General features: G+C 38.6%; 3 protein-coding genes across 3 annotated transcripts; all 3 read right to left on the reverse strand.

Moving 5' to 3' along the window:
- Positions 1-520: 520 nt before the first annotated feature.
- Positions 521-7,354, reverse strand: LOC120562435 (sialic acid-binding Ig-like lectin 14). The gene is made up of 5 exons (XM_039806148.1): positions 7,311-7,354; positions 7,151-7,210; positions 2,188-2,600; positions 953-1,273; positions 521-778 (listed from the first exon to the last, which is right to left on the reverse strand). Exons 1-5 carry the CDS (start codon positions 7,352-7,354, stop codon positions 705-707), a joined length of 912 nt encoding a protein of 303 aa, XP_039662082.1. The 3' UTR covers positions 521-704.
- Positions 5,495-14,273, reverse strand: LOC120562436 (basement membrane-specific heparan sulfate proteoglycan core protein-like). Its single transcript, XM_039806149.1, has 10 exons — positions 14,261-14,273; positions 12,744-12,842; positions 12,337-12,418; positions 12,191-12,234; positions 11,891-11,965; positions 11,438-11,695; positions 11,016-11,297; positions 8,670-8,766; positions 8,453-8,577; positions 5,495-7,941 (listed from the first exon to the last, which is right to left on the reverse strand). Exons 1-9 carry the CDS (start codon positions 14,271-14,273, stop codon positions 8,469-8,471), a joined length of 1,059 nt encoding a protein of 352 aa, XP_039662083.1. The 3' UTR covers positions 5,495-7,941; positions 8,453-8,468.
- LOC120562551 (sialic acid-binding Ig-like lectin 10) lies at positions 13,822-22,517 on the reverse strand. The gene is made up of 10 exons (XM_039806287.1): positions 22,370-22,517; positions 21,863-21,965; positions 21,184-21,594; positions 19,823-20,143; positions 19,332-19,649; positions 17,031-17,312; positions 16,644-16,928; positions 16,332-16,443; positions 16,163-16,232; positions 13,822-15,246 (listed from the first exon to the last, which is right to left on the reverse strand). The coding sequence occupies exons 2-10, from the start codon at positions 21,909-21,911 to the stop codon at positions 14,845-14,847; spliced, it is 2,250 nt and encodes a 749-aa protein (XP_039662221.1). The 5' UTR covers positions 21,912-21,965; positions 22,370-22,517; the 3' UTR covers positions 13,822-14,844.
- Positions 22,518-24,268: the final 1,751 nt, after the last annotated feature.

Here is a 24,268-nt window from a genome sequence, read left to right on the forward strand (position 1 = left end):
GAACTCATGGTAGAACTGTGACTTTGTCCAGTTTATTTTTCCGAGGCGAATAGAATAGGGGTCTGATCATGCTGTATTTGTCACCACACAAACCTGGAAAAAAAAGAACTTGGCCTTTGGGATGGCAGGTCAGTTATGATTAGGCCAAATGTTGGCGCCATCTAAATTACATCTACAAACTGGCCAGCTAAAATGAACATCAGCTATTAACAAGCTGGGCAAGCCAAACGCCATTTTGCACTGCATTCAGTTTATTTAAATGGGTCCGGGCTAAGCCCCGAACCTCCTCAAGTCCTCGAAACGCCCCTAGTGCATAGCTGTGAAAGTTATTCAGGATGAGTTTGGACAGCTATTTAAGGTTGTTCTCTGCTCTAAACAGAGTTAATAGGTTCAGTTCCCTAGTTAAAAAGAGTAAAATACTACAGGAAATGTACAGTTGTTCAATGTACTTACATATCACTGTTACATCAACTTTTTTCACCAGGGTGTTGTTCAGATGATTTGCAATGCAGATGTACGGTCCAGAATTTGTAGTTGTCATGTTAGAGCTGACCAAAGTCTCCATTTTATTGTTCTCCTGCAGGAAGGTCTCAGTTTCGTTCTGCAGGTCAGTTAAAATGTCGTTTTGCAGGTTTGTTTCTGTTCCGTTTTGCATGTTTCTGTCAGAAGATGTATACCACTTGATGAGAGATGGAGGGAAACTTTCAACACTGCAGCTCAGAATCAGTCTCACCCTCCTTCACACTTGGATTCCCAGTGACTGTAACTTCCTTTACATCTATGAGACAAAATTAGAGTTTAGCGCCCCTAAATTCCAAACCTTCCTGCAAGAACATGCTGTTAAATCCTACACAGTTTATAAAAAAAACATCCGAAATTACATGAGAGCACACATTTCTCCAAACAAACATTTTAGATGAAGTGAGAATAAAGTACAGTATGTTTTACTTACAGGTCACATTCAGAGTCACAGTCTCCTCTGTAGTGATGTTGTTGGTGAAGCTGACCTTACAGCTGACAGTGGTGCCGTGGTGTTCAGCTGAAGAGATAAAGGTCAGGGTTGAGCTGTGTCTCTGAGTGACAGCAGTCAGATTCTCAGTCCTGAAAGCAGTGATGTTTCCTGTGATGTGAGAGTCCTTCTCTCCTGCTCCTCTCCACGTCCAGCTGATTTCAGGAACAGATCCAGAGCAGAGACCTGGAGCAGTGCAGCTCAATGTGCTCTGCTGTCCCTCTGTCAGAGGAGGAATCACCACTGTGGGCTTCTGGGTCAGACCTAAAGGGAGAGCAGTCTATGAGTGGAATTAGGAGAGCAGCCTGGAGGTCATTATCAACTTAAATTTGGGCTAAAATAATCATATTATTTGTAAAACAATTCAGTGGGGGCAGTGGTGGAATGTAAATACATTCACTCAAGTACTGTACTTAAGTACAATTTTGAGGTACTTGTACTTTACTTGAGTCTTTTCTTTTCATGCCACTTTCTACTTCTACTCCACTACATCTCACAGAGAAATATTGTACTTTTTACTCCACTACATAATTCTGAAAGCTTTAGTAGTTACTTTACAAACTAAGATGTTTGCACACAAAATAATACAATGTTTTATTATAAATAAAACTATCCAACAATATATACGCCTACAAGTACATATGAAATGATTAGACGATTAAACACTTAGTTGATTGATATAACAGGTTTGATCATTTCAACTTTCTAAAAAAAAAATGTAATTGAGTACTTTTACTTTTAATACTTTAAGTACATTTTCCTGATAATACTTACATACTTTTACTGAAGTAATATTTTCAATGCAGGACCTTTACTTGTAACAGAGTATTTTTAACAGTGTGGTATTAGTACATATGAATGTGTTTTTTTTATGTTATTTAATGTTTACAGTACACTGGGAAGCACCATGCATACTGTACTGTAGTCTGCACAGTGTAGTGTGCATGACGGGTATTTGGGCTAAAATAATCAGATTATTTGTTAAACATTTCAATGGAGCAATAAGTAACAGTTAAATCAAGAACTGCTGCACTTCCTACTGGTGGCCCTAAGAGGTCGACACGCCAAACATTACTTCATGCTCCATTAAGACTGTAAATACACCAATCATTATGGTGCCGTTCATAAGCACAAAAATGAACATCATCAATGTTTATAGTTGTTGTAGCTCTTCATACCTTTAACAGAGACAGTTGTTCTTGGTGAGAATGTAAATCCATCTGTATTCCAATACAGTAAACCATTAACTCTGAGCTGATATGATCCAGAGTCTGACTCAGTGAGGTCATTGACGATGATGCTGCAGTTCCTCCGACTCACATCAGGCTCCAACAGTGACACTCGTCCTTTGAACCCAGACTGAGTTTTGTTGTTGTTCTTGTTAGTGTGGAATATGATGTCTGAATCAGCATAGTTTGGTTTGGATGGTTCACATTTGTACCAAACTATATGTTGGGGTGTAAAGTAATAACTGGTGGTGAAAGAACACGGTATCACAACACAGAGTCCAGCCTCTGCTCTTATTTCTCCTTCACTAAGAGAGATACAACAATCCTTTATCACAGAATTCTGTTCCCAACCATTGATGCACCTGTTCATAAAAACAGAGACAGGGGATAATTAGATTTTGACATTGCACCATAATATATATAAAAAGGATATTATCATGGCTAAATATTTTTATCTGATTTGTTCAAATCTTTAATGTTGCCATCATACCAGATTACAATAAAGATGCATACCTGTGTCTCTCACAGAGAAGAGCAGAGTTGCCCAGATGAGAACAAACATCCTGATTTGATGATTGAGTCAGTCAGTGTCTCCCTCCACAGGACAAATCATACACTGAAAATGCAGTAAACAGAGACTGAAGCAGAGGAAGCTCCACAGCTGACATCACAGATCTTAAAACAGGATCTTGCAAGTTCAGTCATTCCGTAGTTGCGAGATTAAACTTGTTTACCCAGGGGTGTGACTGCCCTGACATTTGTTACGGTAAAGCTCTTTTTGACAATAATTGTTCTCAAAAGGTCCTATATACTGCAAGTGAACTTTCCCTATGATAATCTTTACAGCTAACTGCAGCTTTGGGCACCCAGAATCATTTACTGAATGCACCAACTGCGACAAATACAAACAAATTAGTCATCACTCTTATTCCAACACAATCCACCTTTACTTCCAGAAAATCCAGAAAAGTCAATATTTAAAAAAATATATTAGTTAGGGAACAATTTATCAGTCAACAACTTCTAATTACAGTCCAAAAAGACATTTTAAACATAAATATAAATGTTGCATTTTACCTCTCTGTCTCGCACTCCAGCTCTCTTCTCTCCACAGTGGTTTCGGCTGAGTGTTTCTGCTCTGAACTGCCTCTTCCTCTCCTCACTTTTCAATTTCTTCCATTTTTGTGCAACAATAAGGTTTCAGGACGTTTCCCCACACACCGCTCATTTCTCCTCTCCTGAGATTGACAGGCTTTTATGAATTTATAAACTCATAATATCACAGCATGTGTGTCAAATTACAAAGTTGCAGTAACATTGAATGATGAAAAGAGTTTGTTTGTTTGCTGGTTTAGGTTTTTTGATCCTATCCATGACTGTGAAGTCATGTGAAAGTTTGTGAATAAGGGAAGATATGTGTGGGATTTTTTTTCTTGAGAAACCGGCAACCCAGTACAAGCACTGAACACTTCTCATGTGCTTTTTATGTGACTTTTCAAGTATTAATATGGAACCACTTATGTTATATGCATAACACATAGCCTACAGCTGTAATGGTCTGTTTTACAAGCTAATATGTGCAGATAGTTAAGTGATGGCAGTCAAATTAGCATTGCTTTTGTCATGCATTAAAATGATCACTTGTGACAGATGAAGTACAGCCCCACCCAAGACAATTGTGATTGGTTTAAAGAAATGCCAATGAACCAGAGCACCTTTTTCAATGTTGTATGGACTAGCCAGACCTTCCTCTGGAGCGCTGTGAAGGAAGTTGGCAATGCGAGACTAGACTGTCAGTAGTGCGTCTGTGATTTTGTTTGGGCTCTGTGCTCTGTGCCGGTTGCATGGCAAAGTCAGAGGTATCGGCGGCACAGAGGTACCCTTATATTTTTTGTTTCATAAAATGTGCTGTACCCAAAAACATATTACACATATAACGCTGTCAGGCAGAGAAAAGTACGCCATTCAGCACACAGACAAAGATTGTAGGCAGTGCTTTTCATTCATTCCACATTTATTAGGGTTAGGACTATTATGTACACAAGTATGTGAAAAAATAGGTGTTTTTATAAATATACATATAAAAATATGTCAAAGGCACCAATGACCAACAACAAAATAAAATCTACAAATGTATGTCTACCCTCTATCTACAAGTGTTTATGTAAGTGTAAACAATATATAAATAGTACAAAGAAAAAATATTAAATAGATAAACATGGAGTGGGTAGATATGTACAGTATAGGCTATGTATAGTCTATAACATTATACAGTATTTATATGGAAAACAATATGGAGAAGTCAGACATGTCCTTAACAGGGCAAAATGTGGCTGTCAAACCATATAGGCTATCAGACTTGTCAACATGACATTTATCATCATACAGTACAGGCCAAAAGTTTGGACACACCTTCTCATTCAATGCGTTTCCTTTTTATTTTCATGACTATTTACATTGTAGATTCTCACTGAAGGCATCAAAACTATGAATGAACACATATGGAATTATGTACTTAACAAAAAAGTGTGAAATAACTGAAAACATGTCTTATATTTTAGATTCTTCAAAGAAGCCACCCTTTGCTTTTTTATTAATAAGGGACAAAATTCCACTAATTAACCCTGACAAAGCACACCTGTGAAGTGAAAACCATTTCAGGTGACTACCTCATGAAGCTCATTGAGAGAACACCAAGGGTTTGCAGAGTTATCAAAAAAAGCAAAGGGTGGCTACTTTGAAGAATCTATAATATAAGACACGTTTTCAGTTATTTCACACTTTTTTGTTAAGTACATAATTCCATATGTGTTCATTCATAGTTTTGATGCCTTCAGTGAGAATCTACAATGTAAATAATCATGAAAATAAAGGAAACGCATTGAATGAGAAGGTGTGTCCAAACTTTTGGCCTGTACTGTATATTAAATACATAACTTACACACCTCATCTTTGGCATAATAAAAATAGCCAAAATGTAGCCTAAGTAATTTGAGCGGTGAAAAGCAAGAAAATGCAAAGGATGGGAGTAAAATCAGTAGCTACCAACTACCTGGCTACAAACTATCCAAAATCACACAATTGCTGAAGATGTGACTTTATCATTGACAAGTGGTGAGAAGTGTTCTCTGTGTCCCCCTTTTGGGACAATGTGTCTGACTCCAAATAAAAGACCTAGTATATATCCCGAGCATTTGTGAAATTGGAATTACATTGATCCTAAGGAAGAGCCAAATAAGACGATAAGACATTAGTCTATAATACATTTGTTTAATCAGTCCAGCATCTGCAGGATCACAAAGCACGCAGAGACTACGTTTCCCTAGCAACAGACAAAAAGCCAGAGCCGGTCCACGTATCTCTAGACTGTCAAACTTTGTGAGCCCCGATCTATTCTTCCCCTCATCTCTTATACGTTCCTTCTTGGGCCCCCTCTTCTTTCCACAACACCCGCCAGGGTGGGGGGCACTGTATTTTGTCTCGTACTCATTTGTTCTCACGCAAAGTAGCCTACTTGTACTTTTCACTTGTTAAGGCCTATAAATTACAATATATTTAAATAAATAAAATAGTTTAGATTAGCTCATGACATTTTACATACTACAACAGTAGCCTAACATGTTTTATAATGTTAAATCACTTTAGCATGCAAAACGTTTATTTTATGTTACAGGCAGCTAAGGCTGGATATCCCCACCTCAGGAAGGCTACAGAAGAGAGGAGAAGGTGTGTTTCAGTGTGTTTTAACACTACTTAGCAAGAACTGTGACTTGTTTTTATGTTGGCAAAATGTCCATCAACCATGTCTTGTATGGTCACTAACAGTCCACACACTTCACACTTTGAGCTATTAGTAAATAACGGTCAACAATTCAGTCACAGTCAACTAACATACTGTATGTGTGCATATTACACACCAACTGCATAAACTAAACATTGCAGAGAGTAGTTGGAAATGATGTGTTGTAACATACAGGTGAGAGACACTGTAACAGACACTGCCTAATCACAAACATAATATATATAGCATATTGGTTTCTCTCTAAGTCAGGTTCACATCTGCAACACTTTTTTGTGTGTTGAGTGGTACTGTAACAAATTATGTTTTGAATAACAAGTCTAAGTTGCAGGTCTAGCATGATGCCCTACCACTGACAACATTTATGAATCCTTCATTCATCAACAGAGAATACAACATTTCAACATTCTGTGAAGTTGAAAATGATTATTTATTCATTATGGGAATATCTTAACAATAACTTTTTTGATTTGCATTTTATTTCATAATGGAGTGGTAATAAAATGTGCCACATTAAGCCTCTTTCCGACCGGAGGGATTTTTGCAGTTCCTAGAACCCTTTTTTTTCTCCTCTTCCGACTGGACCAATTTGGAGATTATTAAATTCCTCTGGCCACAGTTCCTGTAACTCTTTCAGTTCCTACTTCAGGGCCGGGTCTTTTCCTTTTTCCGCGTAGTGGTGGTTAGATGGCTGTGATTATAATAACAAAAGGTTAGTTCCTATGGTCACTTGGCCAGTGTGAATGCAAATTGAAAACCGGTTTTGGGGGAAGAGTAGTTAGAACGGTTTAGATGTGGACTGTTCCTATAACTACGTTCCTGTAACTACTTGGTCAGAAAGAGGCTAGTCTCAGACAAATATTTGTAGCCATAATGAATTTTCATTTTTTGTGATACGTGACAAACTAAATGTCACCATGCTGCAAAAATAATCTTTTTAGGTCTTACAGAATATATGCCAGAGACACTGTTAAAGATACAGTTGCAATCACAATAATATCTGATAAACATTGTTACTATCAAATACAATATAATATAAAATAAATATCAAATTACAAGGTCTCAGGTGTGAATGGGGAGCAGGTGTGTTAAATTTTGTGTCATCGCTCTCACACTCTCATACTGGTCACTGGAAGTTCAACATGGCACCTCATGGCAAAGAACTCTGAGGATCTGAAAAAAAGAATTGTTGCTCTACATAAAGATGGCCTAGGCTATAAGAAGATTGCCAACACCGTGAAACTGAGCTGCAGCACGGTGGCCAAGACCGTACAGCGGTTTAACAGGACAGGTTCCATTCAGAACAGGCCTCGCCATGATCGACCAAAGAAGTTGAGTGTGCGTGCTCAGCGTCATATCCCATATCCAGACGTATGAGTGCTGCCATCATTGCTGCAGAGGTTGAAGGGGTGGTGATTTGGTTCAGATGGTGTCAAGCATGTGTGGCGGCAACCAGGTGAGGAGTACAAAGACAAGTGTCTTGCCTACAGTCAAGCATGGTGGTGGGAGTGTCATGGTCTGGGGCTGCATGAGTGCTGCCGGTACTGGGGAGCTACAGTTCATTGAGGGAACCATGAATGCCAACATGTACTGTGACCTACTGAAGCAGAGCATGATCCCCTCCCTTCGGAGACTGGGCCGCAGGGCAGAATTCCAACATGATAACGACCCCAAACACACCTCCAAGAGGACCACTGCTTTGATAAAGAAGCTGAGGGTAAAGGTGAGGGACAGGCCAAGCATGTCTCCAGACCTAAACCCTATTGAGCATCTGTGGGGCATCCTCAAACGAAAGGTGGAGGAGCGCAAGGTCTCTAACATCCACCAGCTCCGTGATGTCATCATGGAGGAGTGGAAGAGGATTCCTGTGAAGCTCTGGTGAACTCCATGGAGGGAGGGCAGTGCTGGAAAATAATGGTGGCCACACTAAATATTAACTCTTTGGGCCCAATTTGGACATTTGCACTTAGGGGTGTACTCACTTTTGTTGCCAGCGGTTTAGACATTATGTGTGTTGAATTATTTTGAGGGGACAGCACATTTACACTGTTAAGCTGTACACTTAATACTTTACATTGTAGCAAAGTGTAATTTCTTCAGTGTTGTCCCATTAAAAGATGGGATGATGATTAAAAATGTGAGGGGTGTACTCACTTTTGTGAGATACTGTAGAGCCCAGCTACAACAGATGACTAGACTTATTATTATACTAGAAATCAAGGTGTGGTGTGCAATTTAAACAAGACATTGTAAAATAAGACGTGCCTAGTGGACTTATAAAGGTTCATGAAATGTAAGCTAAATAATACTTTATAAAGCAAAATATAAGTTAGTTACATTTGAAATAACTCCTAAGACAGGTAATATTGAGATAATCTAACATGTTGAATAAAAAAAATCTTCTACAGCACTTACTGGAAGCTGACACGAGCTAGTTAAGAGGTTGGGCAATGACATCATACTCTGGTGATAGGTCGGTTTTCCGCAATGACATGTAAGTCCTGTCCTCTTGGTTTGGTTTCACCTTTTTTCGTGTGTTCCTGTGGAGAAAAGAAAAAGATACATGATGTAAAAGTCTCTATTGCAATAACAGAGCCTGCAAAACATGAAATTAAGTAATTCAGTAACATACCACAGCAACATCAAGAGGATAATGCAGATGACATTCACAATGAGAGATACAACAGCAACAGCGACAGCCCATGGAAGCACTGCACTTGGTCCATCTGCTTTTAGAAATTACATAATGTAATTTGAATACAAGTCTCAAGTGTTATATTAAAGGTCCAATATGTAATATTTGTACTGTAATAAATCCAAAAATGACACCAATGCCTCATCAGATATTAAGGAAACATGTTAAACTGAAATACTATCTTTTCTGACAACAATGCTAATTTCAGTATTTTTTCTTTTTGAAATTTACATTCCGTGACGGAATTTATGTTTATGTTTTGATCTGTGTGTTGTTATCAACGGCCCAGTTTGACAGCAAGGCCGGGTTGCCAGATATACCTGTAAAAACGTAAACCCAGCGCGCTACAGCTGTAACGTTAGTACAGCCATGAAAGCAGCAAACAAACAAACAGGATCAATGGAGATATATTCTACTTGACCTAAAAAAAAGAAAACAGCATGTTTCTAACAGTTGCGTGACCAGAGACATAACAACCCCCTGGTAAATAATGGAGATGTATTTGAAAGATGGAGACAGCTTAGAGCCCAAAAGGACGCAGAGTTGGCTTATTTTCTCCTGAACCGGTAAGCATTAGCTTCAGGCTAATTTATCACAGCTACTAGGGACGGGCATTTTTTGTCATTTCAACATTTGTGTTCTCACATTGAATTATATAGCTAGAGTACCCGAGTTGGTTACTCACAAAAGTGATCCCGACTGGTCCTGGCTAACGCCGCCATGCTAACCCTGCTACCTGTTAACGTTACCGGAGAACCAGGCAAGCAGCCCACGGCTGTATACAGCGTGTAGCCTCGTCAGCGGCTGGAGCCGACAACGGTGAGTTATTTTAAACCACGAGAGGGGGGCTGTAAATCGGAAAGAGAGGACTGTGAGTTTGCAGTGTGTTTAGCGATTTTTGCCATAATTCTAAGCCAATGAAGTGTGTTCCGTCGGTAAGGTAGTGGTATTTTTAGCGTTTCGTATTGTAATTCTAAGCCGAGGAAGTGTGCCTGACTGGCGTGTGGAGAGGACGGTGAGGTTGTTGTGTTTTTAGCGGTTCATACTGTAATTTTAAGCTGAAAAAGTGTGTCTGTCAGTTGGTTACAGAGCTCCGCGTGAGCACGGGCTTTTATGACTGTCAATATAGCCAGCATCTAACGTTAGCTACTCCGCTGTGCTGTGGAGTAATGTCTGGCTATGTGAGAAAAGTGTCTAGCAACGTTGTTGTGAATGCTGCGGTCTCAGCCTGGCAACCCCCGTGAACTTCGAGTCTGGGCAGGAGGGGGCGGGGGAAACGACTCTCCAGTATTTTGAATTGATAGTGCAGTAACTATTTTAACCGCTAGCTGCCAGTATTACACACAATATTACATATTGCACCTTTAATACTGTGCACTAAATGGCCACGGTGTTATGTACACAAAACCAATTTACAAACCTGTTAATGAGTGATATAAAAAATTACATAAAAGTTCAGTTGAAATGATTCAACAATGTTCAAATGTACTCTATTGGATCACATTTTTTTTTTTTTTTTTTTACAATTTCTAGCATAATGTGTTATACTAATGTTGGTAAACAAGAGTCAATCATAAATGCAATGATGACTTGCGGATGTTTATGTAAAGTTATGAAAAATGTCATGAGTGGATCTGGAATCAAAAGAACGAGAAACAAATTGTTTAAAAAAAAGTAACAATTGTGATCACTGCTGCCTACTATTAAAAGCATTTTTTAAATGAGGCAATGATGTCTTAAAACCGTGGTCTAGAGTTGGGGAGGTATTTCAGTTGTTAACACTTACCCTCTGGTTTTAACTCATTGTTTTTTATCGTAAGGTTCTTTATTTCTTCCTAGTGACAAGCTACAGACACAAAAGAAGAATCTCAACAACACAGCAAACATACAGATAGAAAAGAAAAACATGCTCTGGTCTATTCGCATTTCTTTAAACCAATCACAACCGTCTCGGGCGGAGCACCGAACAGAGCTCCATTGCCACTGCAAAATATCCTCGGGAAGGAACTTCTTGTGGTGGAACGTGTACGTTCAAAAGCTGTTTTAGTTGTGCAACAGAAAACTCAGACTGGACAGATAGTCTAGCTAGCTGTCTGGATTTACCCTGCAGAGATCTGAGGAGCAATTAACCTCAGATCTCTGTGACGTTACATGTGAACGTGAGATACATGTGAACGTTAATCAGCATGCATTCAGGGAGATTTAGGAAAGGGTGTTCTCTGTATGAGTTTCAGTTACCCTATGATGAAAAATACAACTACAAATCTTTTACTGTGTACTTACATATCACTGTTATGTTTACTTCTTCCGTCAGGGTGTTGTCCTGATGTTTTGCTGTGCACATGTACTGTCCAGAATATTCTGCTGTCACATTAAGGATGACAAGAGTGGCTGATCCCGTGTCATTCTGCAGGATGATTCTAGTTTCTTTTTGCAGGTTGTTGTTGGAACCACGTTTAGTCCACGTGATAACAGATGGAGGAAAACTTTCAACACCGCAGGTCAGATTTAGAGCCTCACCTTCTTTAACGGTTGTCATTCCAGTGATCACAGGTTTCTTTGCATCTTCAAGACAACATTTAAACAGACTTTTATAATTTACCTCACACAAATTGTTATGTGGTTCCAAACTCAGGCTGAAAACCACCTGGAAACCTTAAAATACCATAATAAGCGTGTGAAAGAACAGTTTTACTGTGTACTACATATCACTGTTATGTTTACTTCTTTCGTCAGGGTGTTGTCCTGATGTTTTGCTGTGCATATGTACTGTCCAAAATATTCTGCTGTCACATTAGGGATGACAAGTGTGGCTGTTCCAATGTCATTGTTCAGGATTCCGCTCAAGCCAAGTTTAGTCCAGGTGATGAGAGATGGAGGGAAACTTTCAACACTACAGGTCAGATTCAGAGTCTCACCCTCCTTCACACTTGTATCCCCAGTGATTTTAACTTCCTTCACATCTATGAAACAAAGTAATACACTGTATTCAATGTTATAACACCCCTAAATGTTCCTGCTAGAATACAGTTGATGTTATAACATTTTATACAGCCCAGAAAATCATCATACATTACACAAGGTCACATCTCTTCACAAACATTTTGGATGAAGTGAGAATAAAGTACGGTATGGTATGTAGGGTATGTTCTACTCACAGGTCACATTCTGAGTCCCAGTCTCCTCTGTAGTGATGTTGAGTTCAGCAACTGTTGTTTGTCCCACTGATGCATCTGTTGAATGTAAACAGTAAAAGAAAAAAAGGGACAGAGGATAGTTACATTTTGACAACACACCATGGTATTTAATTAAAAAAGGAAGAAAGGCTACTACTGTCTTTTTTATATAACTGCTGTTGTCAGCAGCGTAAACATACAACGGAAGTTAAGCGGCAACATTTTTCTTTATTTATACTGTTGTTGATAAACAAGAGTCAATTACATAACTATAGTTATTACCATTTATCCCAGATTCCAAGTGAGTCAATAGAGGAAGGGGAAAGCTATAATAAGGAAATTGATTATGGCAAATTATTGCTAACCATTTTATTGATATTGTATGTTTAATGTTGGCATCATGACAAGATTATAATAAAGATGCATACCTGTGCCTCTCACAGAGAAGAGTAGAGTTGCCCAGATGAGAACAAACATCCTGATTCAATGATTGGCACAGTCCGTCTATTCCTTTTAGAGACACAAATATTATAAAAATTAAAATGTTTCAGGTTATGAAACTGGACAAGAAACATCCCTGCGGTTGACAGCACAGATTTAAATACAGGATGTTGCATGATCACCTTTTCTGTAGTCACAATAAAAAATGTGGCTAACATCTTCTTGTGAGTCTCACAAAATGTTTAATTTCCAAGAACTTTGTAATATCTTTTCTATAAAACTGCTAAATAAACTTTATCTGTAGCAGCTCTATCTACAATCCCCCAAAATCCGAGTTAAATGCACACCTTAGTTTACAAGCGAGGATCTGAAAACAAGGTAAATGTTTTATTACCTCTTTTTGTCTTGTTCTGCTGCTCTCTTCTCTCCACAGTGGTCTCTGCTGAATGTCTCTGACTCTTCCTCTTCCTTTTGTACTTCTTCCCTTTTTGCGCTACAGCAAGTTTCCAGGAAGTTTCTCTACACACTGCTGGCTCTCCTTAGACTGCCACAGTAAGAGCTAACATTTCAAAAATATATGTACAGGTATATGAAATATATCATGTTGTTAATGTGCAACTTTGACACTGAATAAGTTTGTTTTTTGACCATCTTCACGACTGTGAAGGGGTGAGACACTTTAAGAAGGGGGAAGTACCATATATGTGTGCATTTAGAAAATGTTGTCATCTTAACAAACCAACGATCCTATCTACCAATTATCCTTCTACATTGTAATGCATAATACATGATGTGCATAGTGAAATGTGCGTTCATGTGAGTGGTCTGTATAACTGGTTAATATCTGGCCAGTTGACGAAGCTAGTCATTATTTTAATCATTAGTTTATTCATGTATGAAAAAAAGACAACTCCAGTCATTGTTTAAGTCTATTAAATACCTGCATGAAAAGCATTTTTTCTAAATCATAGATCTTAATTCAAACTGCATGCAGCCTTTTTTAAACCACATCTATATTTATAACATTGTGTTATTTTGGTTTATAGTTTATTTTGCAACATCTTTAAGTTGTGTTCTCAGAAAAGATTATCAGAAGTCCTTATTCATTTAAATATCGCCTTATAAGGCATCACTGTATTCTCTAATAACTTCCCATTGACACTTTAGGTGCAATAGTATAACTGTTTTTAGCAAGGAACTGACAACAATTTTGTCCTTATCAGTTATATATGGCTGTATATTGAACATTTATATAGAACATGAAAACATTGCAATGTGTACTAAAAGTATGAAAGGCTTTGTTCTTACTGACAATTCCATGAGTTCATCCTAAGTAGAAGCAAGTGGGCTTTCGGTTAAGAAGATGTGCCAGATAATGCTCATTCTTAGTACTGTGAGTCAAGTTAATTCCTGTACACATTAAAAAAGGGAAGTAATCTATGACTTCTTAAACAAGAACACTAACAGGGCTATAGAGACAAATCAGGCCAAGCGTTTTATTGGTTTAAAAAAGCAGATTAAATAAAAAACTAAAGACGGCATACCGACCTGTAATTTGTAATTTAACAATCCTTAAAGTTTTACATAAAAATATGCACAATGTCACTCCAGTTTTAAGGAGACCATATTTTTTTGAGTCTGTCTTGAAACAATACTTACATCCCCATATCTAGATCAAAATGTCTGCAATTAAGAAGATACACACTTTATTTGTCTAACTCAGTTCTACTAAAGCCTCAAATTAGCTTTGGTTGATATTTGGAATGCATTTTGGGCTGTAGATTTTTTCCTTCTTTCACATTGGAATTGCTTTATGAGGGGATCTAACTCTTTCAATATACATATGTGCATGTGAGTACTATATAGAGATAGACTTGAAAAAATGTCAATATATCCTTTGAGTTTCTTTACTGTAGACACTCATGATGTCAGATGTCAAGGCAATCCATCCAATAGTTGTTGTGATATTTCAGTCTAAACCACGTGGTCCGACCCACTGCCAAGCAGACAAGACCAACGTTACCATCTCTTGAGCTATGCTAAAAAAGAGACACCTCTGCACTAGGCAGAGAAGTGCGGGCCATTCAGAAGGGATTTGGACTGACCACAGGGACACTTAAGGCACATAATTATCTTCATTAAATAATAACTAACAAACTAAAGTACACTTCAGCTCTCAGAGCTGAGAGGATGCAGGTAAACCTATCTGTAAAGTTGATGAAAAGTTAACACAATAACACTTTCTAAAAATTCTGTCTAACTTTCAGTGCACCCTTAGTTGAATGAATGAATTTGCATAGCCCCTAACAGGTAGAGGAGTGAAGTGTCTTGGTCACTTCCGGTTACCACAGGCTGAATTTGGTCGTTTGAATATCACACCTCTGTTGTAGAAACCGCTTACAGGACCTTGATTTGTCACAATAACAATCCATCATCAGTCCATTGGATCAATCCATCACAACTGATGAGAGCAAAGAGACTTGATGTAAGCGTCCTCAAATCTCACCCATAATATCCTTCACATTAGAGTACACAGCCATGTCCTCCCCTTCCTCCTCTTCAGGAACAAACTGTTCTATCTCCTCATCATCCTCGATCGTCGCCTCTTCATCTTTGCCTTCCAACACATCACCTTCCTCTCCGCCATTGTCTTCTATTTCCTCTTTTACTTCTTTCTTAATTTCAGCGTACTCTGTCTCCGTGGTCTCTAGGTTCTTTGCTGCCGTCCTGGGATTCTTTGTTTTCAACAAGGAGAAATCAATGCTGGCGTACTCCACATCTTGTGGTCCACCATTGAGATCAGGGGCTGCTTGCTCTTTGGCCACAGCTTCTTCTTCTCCTTCAGATGCCTCTTGGTAGTAGGTCTGATCATCTTCCACTGCTTGACCAGCAGCTATCTGTCAGGTAAAACATAAATTATACCACTCATTCTGCAGCTACAGCATGCATCAAAATGGGTGTAAAATCTATATCTGGAATACATACACATTAATGCCAACTATTTTTGTTTTCAAATCATACCATAATCTTTCACTTTTACTGTTTTGGTATCCATTTCCGTACTGATAGAAAAAGACTTAAAACTGGTTGGAGATACTATAATCCGTCACAATGTGCGTTTCCTTTTATCATTGTGAGATTACTGTTTTACAGATCAGTCTGTACATACAACTGCACTGCAAAGTGACAAAAAGGGGCCTGACTATTAGAGCAGGCATGGTGTTGACTTTGATAGAATATACAGCATCTCAAGTCTGCAAGTCTCAACTTAGTAAAGTATCGAGTTATTTTAGGAACCTCACAGTTGTGTTTGCTTGCGTTGACTGGCAACGGCTGCTTCATTCATGCTTCATCATCAGTGGCTCATATTCATCAGCTGCTTGGCTACGAGCTGACTAGTAACGTCCAATCACATTCATGCAGGTGGATTAGGCAGCCTTTAAAATCTTACACTTCTATCTAGAAGTCTGCTGCTCTTTTGACTAACCCAACCTCCTCCTTACTTTATGTGCTGGGTTTTTTGTATTGTTGAATTAACTAAAATGTAATGTCCATATATGTATTTGTTGAGAGGGGGATTATATCTCCAAGAAATTTGTTGTTCAACATTTTTAACAACAAAAGCCAAACTTACCCATCTAAAATACTACATTTAATATTGGGGACAATTCAGAAGAAAACTAATGTGTGTGTGTGTGTGTGTGTGTGTGTGTGTGTGTGTGTGTGTGTGTGTGTGTGTGTGTGTGTGTGTGTGTGTGTGTGTGTGTGTGTGTGTGTGTGTGTGTGTGTGTGTGTGTGTGTGTGTATATATACCAGTGGATTGTCTTGACTGGTCACCATCTCTAGAGTCTCATCCAGATTTCCAAAGCTCTTTTGTTTTTTTCTGGAGAAAAATATAAAACAGTGACAAATTATTTACATTTATTTATGAAGATAATCCACAAACAAAACCAGGAATTAATTATTGGATTTAATGGTGTACCTGTGGCATTTTTTTGCCAAACAGCAAAGGACCGTTGAAAGAAGTAACCCAATCAAAAAGGCAATGATGACTTCCAGCCACGAAACAATGTTTAATAACTCTTTGGATTTAGCTGCAAACAAGAGAAACAAAAGAAAAAAAATGTTTTTCTATGTTGTTCTGAACGCTAACATACATGCTATAGTTCATTTCTTTGACAGCTTGCTCAATGGTTGTTCAAATACAAAAGGTCAACAAGAAGAAATGAGGTACTAAAGATGATATAAACTAGAGGTCTACAGTAGCTCAAGTGATGTGGTTATAATCACGTACCCGGTTGTTCTGACATCTTTAATTGGATGATGAGGTTTGCTTTTACTTCTCCATTATGATTGCTGCTGACACACTCAACAGAAGTGTTGCTGTGGTCTTTTACAGTTAGGGTGACGGTGCTGTTGACTGTGTCGTGTGACACTGTGGTGATGACAGAGTACTCAGCATGGTTCTTCAACAGCGGCCATGTGATGGTGGGTAAAGGAAACCCCTCACTGATGCACACGCAGGTCAGAACCTCCGACTGAACCTCACATTCAGAGTTTTTTAAGACTGTTGAAAACCCTGTAAACACACAAGCAGAATCCCAACATCCCAACTAAATGCTGATGGTGTGAAACGTGAACGTACATTTTCCTTTCAGAAAGATTAGTAGAGTCTACTTACAAGTCACAGTTACGTCAGCATATGCAGCCACAGTTGTGTTCAGGTGTTGTGCTGTACAGATGTACTGTCCAGAATATTCCGCCGTCACGTTAGGGATGACGAGTGTGGCTGATCCAGTGTTGTTCTGCAGGTGAGTATCAGGTCCAATGTGTAGGTTTGTGTTGGAACCCAGTACAGTCCATGTGATGTGAGACGGAGGGAAACTTTCAACACTGCAGGTCAGATTCAGAGCATCTCCCTCCTTAACAGTTGTGTCCCCAGTGATTACACATTTCCTCTTATCTGTGAAGAACATTTTAAACAAGTTATTTGAAGTTGAAATACCTTAAAGGGTTCGGAAACCGATAAAAGATTTTGTTCAAATTAAATGTATGACAGAATACATTTAAGTAATTTAGAAAATATGGAAGACCAAGTCCATACATACATTGCAGTTTACAATATTATAGAACATATACATAAAGTGTGGGAATATCTGTCATATATACATGCATGCAGGTTAGTGTAGTGCAAATACAACACAAAAAAAATTCTCGAGGTATTATTGTGTCATTTTAGAAGTGCTACAAATAAATGCAGTTATATAGGTATGAGTCTGAATAATAAATACAATGTACATAAAATATTTACACAGCAGTGTCATATATAGTATGGAGTATGTGATGTACGTAATATACACACATATGAAGAAAGTGTAAATGTTTTTGCATTGTCTGCCAGTGCCAGGGCCTTTCCTAGGACTTGAGGAGGTTCAGGCCTTAGCCCGGACCCATTTTAATGAAGTGAATGCAATGCAAAACAGCAATTGGCTTGCCCAGCTTGTTAATAGCCGGTGTATGTTCATTTTAGCTTCCAGTTTGTAGATGTAAGTTAGATGGAACCAACATTTGGCCTGATCATAACTGGCCTGGCAACCCAAAGGCCAAGGTTTTGATTCCATATTTGTGTGGTGACTTATGATGTGGGGGGTCTGGGGGTCAGCCCCCAAACATTTTGATCAATAAGTACTTAATTCAATGTGCATATGACAGTTATTCACCTCAATGATACATTATTAATTTTAATTTATTAATAAACCCCTGAACTGTAATATTTCAGATGTTTGAGCAAGATTTCTACTCATGTCCAAAACTTTGTGCACATTCAAAATATAACTCATCCCATCTGTGTTCTCTGAGATTTGGAGGAGTCGTGATATTTTGAGAAAATAATAGGCTATTACAAAAATTCAGTCACTATATTTGAGAAAATAATCTACCTGCCCCGTTTGGGTCTCTAGTCTCTGAATGAGACAAAGTTTAGGGAAGTGGCTGTAAGCTGCTCTACATCGGAGGTGTAAAACCGAAACTACAGCAGAAATACACAGAGCACAAACGCGACACATCTGCAGCAGCATTTTGACAGCAGAGCACATCCATAAATCAGAAGCTGCACAGCTTTTCACAGCAAGAGTGGATACTAAGCGACGCAGAGATCTGCTTCAGAGCTCTGTGTGTTTGAGTCTGAACCATAGACTGGAAACGTCACAGGAACTTCAAACTAAATCAGTAGTATTGCGCTCCTAAACTTTGTGTTAACGGCATCAATGTATTAGACTGATTTGGCTATGATTCCTCCGAAAATTACACCTTTCACAGCTTTCCTCCCGGAGAGACGGTTGTTAGGTGATAGCATTGACATATATATAAGGGTGATAGCAACAAATACAGCATGGTCAGACCCCGCACGTAGCTGCCCGTTCTTTTTACCTCGGGAAAATAAACTGGACAAAGTCACAGTTCTACCATGAGTTCTACAATAAAAGAAGAACTGCGAGTGCATTGGAAAATACTTTTCTTCTTAATTTGCATGTGCCATTCTGGGGCTATTTTATTATAATTTTTGTAAAAAAAAAAAAATGGTCTGACCATGCTGTATTTGTCACAACACAAATCTGGGAAAAAAAACTTGGCCTTTGGGATGGCAGGCCAGTTATGATTAGGCCAAATGTTGGCGCCATCTAAATTACATCTACAAACTGGCCAGCTAAAATGAACATACACCGGCTATTAACAAGCTGGACAAGCCAATCGCCATTTTGCACTGCATTCAGTTTATTTAAATGAGTCCAGGCTAAGCCCCGAACCTCCTCAAGTCCTAGAAATGCCCCTGGTGCAGATGAGCTGTGAAAGTTATTCAGGATGAATTTGGACAGCTATTTAAGGTTGTTCTCTGCTCTAAACAGAGTTAATAGGTTCAGTTCTCTAGTTAAAAGAAAGAGTAAAATACTACAGGAAATGTACAGTTGTTCAATGTACTTACATATCACTGTTACATCAACTTTTTTCACCAGGGTGTTGTTCAGATGATTTGCAATGCAGATGTACTGTCCAGAATTTGTAGTTGTCATGTTAGAGATGACCAAAGTGTTGTTTTCCTGCAGGAAGGTCTCAGTTTCGTTCTGCAGGTCAGTTAAAATGTCGTGTTGCAGGTTTGTTTCTGTTCCGTTTTGCATGTTTCTGTCAGAAGATGTATACCACTTGATGAGAGATGGAGGGAAACTTTCAACACTGCAGCTCAGGATCAGAGTCTCACCCTCCTTCACATTTGTATTCCCAGTGACTGTAACTTCCTTTACATCTATGAGACAAAATTAGAGTTTAGCGCCCCTAAATTCCAAACCTTCCTGCACGAACATGCTGTTAAATCCTACACAGTTTTGAAAAAAACATCAGAAATTACATGAGAGCACACATTTCTCCAAACAAACATTTTAGATGAAGTGAGAATAAAGTACAGCATGTTTTACTTACAGGTCACATTCAGAGTGACAGTCTCCTCTGTAGTGATGTTGTTGGTGAAGCTGACCTTACAGCTGACATCGGTGCCGTGGTGTTCAGCTGAAGAGTTAAAGGTCAGGGTTGAGCTGTGTCTCTGAGTGACAGCAGTCAGATTCTCAGTCCTGAAAGCAGTGATGTTTCCTGTGATGTGAGAGTCCTTCTCTCCTGCTCCTCTCCACGTCCAGCTGATTTCAGGAACAGATCCAGAGCAGAGACCAGGAGCAGTGCAGCTCAGTGTGCTCTGCTGTCCCTCTGTCAGAGGAGGAATCATCACTGTGGGCTTCTGGGTCAGACCTAAAGGGAGAGCAGTCCATGAGTGGAATCAGGAGAGCAGCCTGGAGGTCATTATCAACTTCAATTTGGGCTAAAATAATCATATTATTTGTAAAACAATTCAGTGGGGGCAGTGGTGGAATGTAACTAAGTACATTCACTCAAGTACTGTACTTAAGTACAATTTTGAGGTACTTTTACTTTACTTGAGTCTTTTCTTTTCATGCCACTTTCTACTTCTACTCCACTACATCTCACAGAGAAATATTGTACTTGTTACTCCACTACATTAATCTGAAAGTTTTAGTAGTTACTTTACAAATTAAGATTTTTGCACACAAAACACATGGAGTTTTTAAAATACTATGTTTTATTATAAATAAAACTATCCAACAATATATACACCTACAAGTACATATGAAATGATTAGACGATTAAACACTTAGTTGATTGATAGAACAGTTTTGATAATTTCAACTTTCTAAAACGTAAGTTTTTTTTAATTGAGTACTTTTACTTTTAATACTTTAAGTACATTTTCCTGATAATACTTACATACTTTTACTGAAGTAAAATGCAGGACTTTTACTTGCAACAGAGTGTTTTTAACAGTGTGGGTATTAGTACATTTACTTAAGTAAAGGATCTGAATACTTCTTCCACCACTGAGAGGGGGGATAATTAACAGTTAAATCAAGAACTTCTCCAGTTACTAGGAAGGAATTGAATAACGTCTTGTCATATTAGTGTGTTTTTTATGTAATGTTTACAGTACACTGGGAAGCACCACACATACTGTACTGTAGTCTGCACAGTGTAGTGTGCATGATGGGTATTTGGGCTAAAATAATCAGATTATTTGTTAAACATTTCAATGGAGCAATAAGTAACAGTTAAATCAAGAACTGCTGCACTTCCTACTGGTGGCCCTAAGAGGTCGACACATGCCAAACATTACTTCATGCTCCATTAAGACTGTAAATACACCAATCATTATGGTGCCATTCATAAGCACAAAAAATAACATTGTCAATGTTTATAGTTGTCGTAGCTCTTCATACCTTTAACAGAGACAGTTGTTCTTGGAGAGAATGTAAATCCATCTTTCCTCCCATTCAGGTAACCATTAACTCTGAGCTGATATGATCCAGAGTCTGATTCAGTGAGGTCATTGACGATGATGCTGCAGTTCCTCCAACTCACATCAGGCTCCAACAGTGACACTCGTCCTTTGAACCCAGACTGAGTTTTGTTGTTGTTCTTGTTAGTGTGGAATATGATGTCTGAATCAGCACATTTTGTTTTGGATGGTTCACATTTGTACCAAACTATATGTTGGGGTGTAAAGTCATCACTGGTGGTGAAAGAACACGGTATCATAACACAGAGTCCAGCCTCTGCTCTTATTTCTCCTTCACTAAGAGTGATACAGAATCTATTATCACAGAATTCTGTTCCCCCCACTGATGCACCTGTTCATAAAAAAAAATGACAGGGGATATTTAGATTTTGACATTGCACCATAATATTTGATGAATTATAAAGAAAGACTGCTACTGTGTTTCCAAGTTAATGGATGCTGCGAGGTGTGCTACTAATGAGCTGGTGGGAAAAACTAAATACTTGTAATTTGGAAGTATGTCACGAAAACATTTATAAAAAGGATATTATCATGGCTAAATATTTTTATCTGGTTCTTTAATGTTGTCATCATAACAAGATTATAATAAAGATGCATACCTGTGTCTCTCATAGAGAAGAGCAGAGTTGCCCAGATGAGAACAAACATCCTGATTTGGTGATTGAGTCAGTCAGTGTCTACCTCCACAGGACAAATCATACACTGAAAATGCAGTAAACACAGAGACTGAAGCACAGGAAGCTCCACAGCTGACATCACAGATCTTAAAACAGGATCTTGCAAGTTCAGTTATTCCGTAGTTGCAAGATTAAACTTGTTTACCCAGGGGTGTGACTGCCCTGACATTTGTTACGGTAAAGCTCTTTGTGACAATAATTGTTCTCGAAAGGTCCTATATATTGTACGTGAACTTTTCGACAAATACAAAAAAATTAATCATCATTCTTATTCCAACACAATCCACCTTTACTTCCAGAAAATCCAGAAAAGTCAATGTTTAATACAAAAAATTAAAGAAATTAGGTAGGGAACAATTTATCAGTCAACAACTTCTAATTACAGTCCAAAAAGACATTTTAAACATAAATATAAATGTTGCGTTTTACCTCTCTGTCTCGCACTCCAGCTCTCTTCTCTCCACAGTGGTTTCGGCTGAGTGTTTCTGCTTTGCACTGCCTCTTCTTCTCCTCACTTTTCTATTTCTTCCCTTTTTGTGCAATAATAAGGTTTCAGGACATTTCCCCACACACCGCTCAGCAACATTTCTCCTCTCCTGAGACTGACAGGCTTTTATGAATTTATAAACTCATAATATCACAGCATGTGTCATATATCTAATTACAAAGTTGCGCCTTTAAAAGAGTTTGTTTGTTTGCTGGTTTAGGTTTTTGATCCTATCCATGACTGTGAAGTAATGTGAAAGTTTTTGAATAAGGGAAGTAATGTGTCCCCCACACATAACTTTTCCGAAGGAATGCTGTTATCTTGAGAAACCGGCAACCCAGTACAAGCACTGAACACTTCTCATGTGCTTTGACGTGACTTTTCAAGTATTAATATGGAACAACGTACTGTATGTTATATACATAACACATAGCCTACAGCTGTAATGGTCTGTATTACAAGCCAATATGTGCAGAGAGTTGCGTGATGCCAGTACACTAAGAACCAAAAGATTCAACTAGAAAACTGCTTTCGCTACTTCCCCATTTCAGCTGTATGCAGCCTCTGCAGAAGCACTTCTGCATATTTGTTTTTTTCTGGGACTTCTTTCTAGTTGATATTGTGCAATATCTGTAGGCACTGTTCTCAACAAACTGTTTATTCATTTAAACATTGCCTTATATGGCACGACTGTGATCTTGGTATTATTCTCAGTATGTACTTCCTGTTTGCACTTAAATGTGGTGGATTGTAACTGTTTTTACTAAAAAACATGGGGGACTCTTTGGTCTCAATCATTTACTATATGCCTGCATGTTGACTAGGGCGGTGCTGAATAGGTCAAAGCTTCATTCATAATGTTGACAACCAAATTCTCAATCAACATTTGAATGCTTACTCTCAGGTACCGAAATTTGGCACTGTTTGATTTCACGTGAACCAATACGTCGGTAGTAGCCTACCGACGTGATTCGGTCGGTACCGGTAAAAGTACCGGTAAAAGTACCGGTAAAAGTACCGTGTTCGGTACCCAACCCTACAAGACAAACTTTACACTAAAAGTGCAGTAAAAATGCAGTTGCAAAGTTCAGTTGATGAAACTGAACAAAGGGAACTCCACAGTTGGCATCACATAACTTTATACAGGATGTTGCACATTCAGTTTTTCCATAGTTGCATAGTTAAATTTGGTTACCACATTACCCAGCAGGCTAATCTAATAGCCTACTTTTAGGCCGGTTACACACTGGATGTGTCGCGCGAGCGTGTCAGCTGCGTGGCGTGTCCGTTTATATTTGGGCTCCCATGTTAACAGGTTAGAGCTTACACACTGCCTGCGTGACACACACGTCTCAGGCGCGGCTTGAGCCGCAGCGAAAACTCGTGCCTGCTAGAAATAGAACCAACGCCTATTTTTCACGCGACACACAAGCGTGTTGGAAGCGTTTCCAGGCAAAATAGAATAGGGGAAGATGTTTATATGTCGTATAGACACAAATATATATATTAATAAATGACATGTTGATGAAAAGTTTTGATATAAATGTAGATATAAATGTAATAAATTTTTTTTGATTTTCTAATATTGCACTTGTCAATACAGAACGAAATATTCTGTAGCTTATTTTGACGTCAATACTGCCGACGTTGTCTTTGCTGTAATCAAATCAGTATATATTTATGTTTAACATGGTATTTAATTTTATCAATGGGAAACATCCATGTGTCCAGACAACGCTAGCAGCAGCAGCACCAAGTCAGACACGTTTCTGGTGTGTAAAGACAGAAAAATCCACGCAGCTGACACGCAACAGAAACGCCACGCTCATGCCACGCAGCCA

Source organism: Perca fluviatilis, chromosome 7 (genome assembly GCF_010015445.1).
Source record: "Perca fluviatilis chromosome 7, GENO_Pfluv_1.0, whole genome shotgun sequence".
Classification (NCBI taxonomy): Eukaryota; Metazoa; Chordata; class Actinopteri; order Perciformes; family Percidae; genus Perca; species Perca fluviatilis.

Coding starts and splice junctions, on each gene's coding strand:
- LOC120562436 (XM_039806149.1), bottom strand. Junction 11,966..12,190: donor CTTGGAATCTGGGATAAATG/GTAATAACTATA, acceptor TACATTCAACAG/ATGCATCAGTGGGACAAACA. Junction 8,767..11,015: donor AGTAAACATAACAGTGATAT/GTAAGTACACAG, acceptor AATTTCTAAAAG/CAGATGGACCAAGTGCAGTG.
- LOC120562551 (XM_039806287.1), bottom strand. CDS start 21,911: ATGTTTGTTCTCATCTGGGCAACTCTGCTCTTCTCTATGAGAGACACA. Junction 21,595..21,862: donor CTTCTCTATGAGAGACACAG/GTATGCATCTTT, acceptor TTTTATGAACAG/GTGCATCAGTGGGGGGAACA. Junction 16,929..17,030: donor TGCTGACGTAACTGTGACTT/GTAAGTAGACTC, acceptor GTGTGTTTACAG/GGTTTTCAACAGTCTTAAAA.
- LOC120562435 (XM_039806148.1), bottom strand. CDS start 7,354: ATGGCGAGGCCTGTTCTGAATGGAACCTGTCCTGTTAAACCGCT. Junction 2,601..7,150: donor CCAGTGACCAGTATGAGAGT/GTGAGAGCGATG, acceptor TTTTATGAACAG/GTGCATCAATGGTTGGGAAC. Junction 1,274..2,187: donor AACAACTGTCTCTGTTAAAG/GTATGAAGAGCT, acceptor CTCTCCCTTTAG/GTCTGACCCAGAAGCCCACA.